General features: G+C 33.6%; 1 protein-coding gene across 1 annotated transcript; it reads left to right on the forward strand.

Moving 5' to 3' along the window:
* Window positions 1-315: 315 nt before the first annotated feature.
* LOC140969762 (transcription factor MYB114-like) lies at window positions 316-1294 on the forward strand. The gene is made up of 3 exons (XM_073431211.1): window positions 316-637; window positions 725-854; window positions 932-1294. Exons 1-3 carry the CDS (start codon window positions 496-498, stop codon window positions 1209-1211), a joined length of 552 nt encoding a protein of 183 aa, XP_073287312.1. The 5' UTR covers window positions 316-495; the 3' UTR covers window positions 1212-1294.
* Window positions 1295-3314: the final 2020 nt, after the last annotated feature.

Genomic DNA, 3314 nt, shown 5'->3' on the forward strand with positions numbered 1-3314 from the left:
AAAAAAACGTTCATAAATCTTAATGTGTGTTCATAATATATTTATATTAATATATTTATATTAGATTAATTTATATTATTATATAATATGTCTTTTTAAAAAAATTATGTGGACTTTAAAAAAATGGACCTGACTAGTCATATCACCCCAGCCCTTGCATTGACATTGATGATACATCAGTACACTTTCTTTGCGCAACAGTACGTACGACAGCAATGGTAGTTGAAGTCCATTGTCTTGTCGTGTAGGGAATTGGCTCCATCGATGTGTGCTATGCTACCAGTACTGCATATCCACACACACGTTTCACTAACCAGTCAGCTGCCACTATTTCTGTATCTCTTCAACCCCCGCTGCGATTTTCTCTTCATTACTCACTATATATAGATATAGATATATAATATATAAAAGTAACGTGTGTGCGAAAATTAAAAGAAAACTTAGAAAAACTACGTCTTTTAAAATATTTTTTTGACTTCTGAATATAATATACATATGGGTTCGGAGGATGGAGGAAAAAGTGGATCAGTGTCATCGGTCAACAAAGGTGCTTGGACAGCCGAAGAGGATAGAAAACTATCTTACTACATAGAGAAACATGGCCCCAAGAAGTGGAAATCAGTGGCTAACAAATCAGGTTGGATTATTGTAATTTGATTTCGAAAAATATTACAGATCGATATACAAATTATTATTATTATTATTTTTTATCCTTGATTTGTAGGTTTGAATAGGTGCGGAAAAAGTTGCAGGTTAAGATGGTTGAACTATCTGAAACCTGATATTAAGAGAGGCAATATCTCTGATGCAGAAGATGATTTGATACTTAGACTTCACAGGCTTTTAGGAAATAGGTATGTTTATAATAATCAGAATAGCTAGTATGATTTTCTTTTCATGTAATTTGATTGATTCATTTGTAAAAATGTAGGTGGTCTTTGATTGCTCGAAGAATTCCAGGCAGAACAGATAATGAAATAAAGAATTACTGGAATTCTCATTTGAGTAAGAAAGCGAAATTAATGGAGAAATTACCAGCTTTACCGATAACGCACTCGTGCTTGGGGAATGATCAGAATTCAATGGAGAGTTGTTGTGATCATGCGCGGGATGAAGAAGAAACCTGCAGTGGATCATGTGAACCATCCGTTGAAGGAACATGCGGGTTGGAATGGGTCAAATTTATTCTTGAACTCGAGGGAGATGCGTAATTTTTGTTCTTGGATGTACAATATGTGATGGCTATTGGATATTATATAAATTATGAAAATTGGTCGTGACCATGTTCTCTGTCTGGAGTAAGTCTTTACGATATCACCAATAATTATTCGTGAGACGGATCAATCATATTTATATTTACAATAAAAATTAATATATTTGACTTAAAAAGTAATATTTTTTCGTGAGTGACCTATATAGAATATCTGTTTCACAAAATTGACCCATGAGACCGTCTCACATGAGTTTTTGTGCTCTATCTGTATGAATATTACTGATTTTTTTCATGTTAAAATATTCTAAAATTAAAAATTAATTAACAAAATCAAATTTTAAAAACTTAATTAATTAACCCATATATCTATGTTTTCAAGACCAAAACTTATATAAGAATTATGATGAGATAATATATATGTATATAGAATGTTATTCAAACTATAAATATTATTAATCACACTCCAATTTGAAATTTTAAATTTATAAATTGGCTACACTACCTTTTATCACATTTATTAATGCTTAAATATTAATAAATGCACTAAATGAAAACTCTAGGAAATATTTTTGCATTTTATTTATATAATTGCATAACATGGATATTTTTTCTCAATTTAATATCCTTAATTTGTTCTCTCTCTAAAATATGATTTTTTTTTTGTGTTCATATAAATATTTGTACTTGTTATATTACATGATAATACATTCAATGCTTATCTTATTAAAATTTTATTTTAATATGAAATAATTTAATTTAAATTATTTTGAAAAAAATCTTAATTTACTTTTTATAAGCTCTTGTCCAATAATTTCAATACATTTTAGGATAAAAATAGAATAATATTTCTAAAATAATTACTATGATTCATTATAAATTAAAGTTAGAATTAACAAATTTAAAATTTAAAAATTAATATATAAAAGAGAATATATTAAATTAAATATAAAAAATCACACGGACATAAAAAAAATCAGAAAAATTAACATGTTTCTAAAAAAAATTTAGGTGTATTTATATTTAAAAATTAAATATATAAAAATCAAGTTAAGAAATAAAAAATTGGATTAAAGTGTGATTAGTAAAATTCGAAATATAAATAACATTTGACGGACAACTTCGATTTCATATTATGTTTGGGTTCAGATATGTTGCGGCGATTTTCGTTTACACCCAGATAGAATCTCCGTAATTTTTTTCCCCAGTTCCCAAAAATGGGTACCCGGAAATCTTCACCGGGTCTAGAGGATGCTAAACCAGAGATCCGCCGCTATCTCGCCGCAGCTGTGTATTTTCTCGAGCACCGCAACTTCGCCGACTGCCGCTCGTACGCCTTACGCGCGAAGGAATGGGAACCGACTCACCCCGGCCCGACCAAAATCCTTTCCATAGCTTCCGTCCTCTCCGTACCTAAAATCACACCAACACTGTCCGATTACTACACTATTTTCAATCTCCCCCGCTTCGAGTCCGACGCTGAACAAATTGGGTCCAGCTTCAAAACCCTAAAATCCCTTTTGGACCCGAATGTGAACACGTACCCGAATTCTTCCGAAGCTTTTGAGGTTGTTCTCAAGGGGTGGTCCGTGCTATCAAACCCTTTGGAAAAGGCTCGATTCGATGGAGAGTTGATGAGGAATTTGAGTGGCTGTCCCTCTGAAAGTGGTGGTGATACATTTTGGACAGTGTGCCCGTACTGCTATTACGTGTACCAGTATGAGAGGGTTTTTGAGGAGTGCTGTTTGAGGTGTACGAATGGGAGCTGTGGAAGAGGGTTTCACGCGGTGGCGGTGGGAGCGCCACCAGAGGAGTTGGTGGAGAAGGGGCATTACTGGTGTCCGGGGTTTATGCCACTAGAGTTGCGTAAAACCAATGGAGATACTCCGTGGTCACCATTTGGGTACACGATTCGAGGAAGCAATGTTAATAAATGTAATACTGAGGGAACTGTGAGTACTACTTGTGAAGCTAAAGAAGTAGAAGATAACGAATTTCAGCATCGTGGTCAAGGTAAAAAGATGAGATGTGGAGGTGAAGCTAGTAGTGGTGGGTTCATGAGTAAATGTACGGATACTAAGGCTGGAAAATTGGGAAGTTGTGG

Source organism: Primulina huaijiensis, unplaced genomic scaffold, assembly GCF_012295235.1.
Source record: "Primulina huaijiensis isolate GDHJ02 unplaced genomic scaffold, ASM1229523v2 scaffold42769, whole genome shotgun sequence".
Taxonomy (NCBI): domain Eukaryota; kingdom Viridiplantae; phylum Streptophyta; class Magnoliopsida; order Lamiales; family Gesneriaceae; genus Primulina; species Primulina huaijiensis.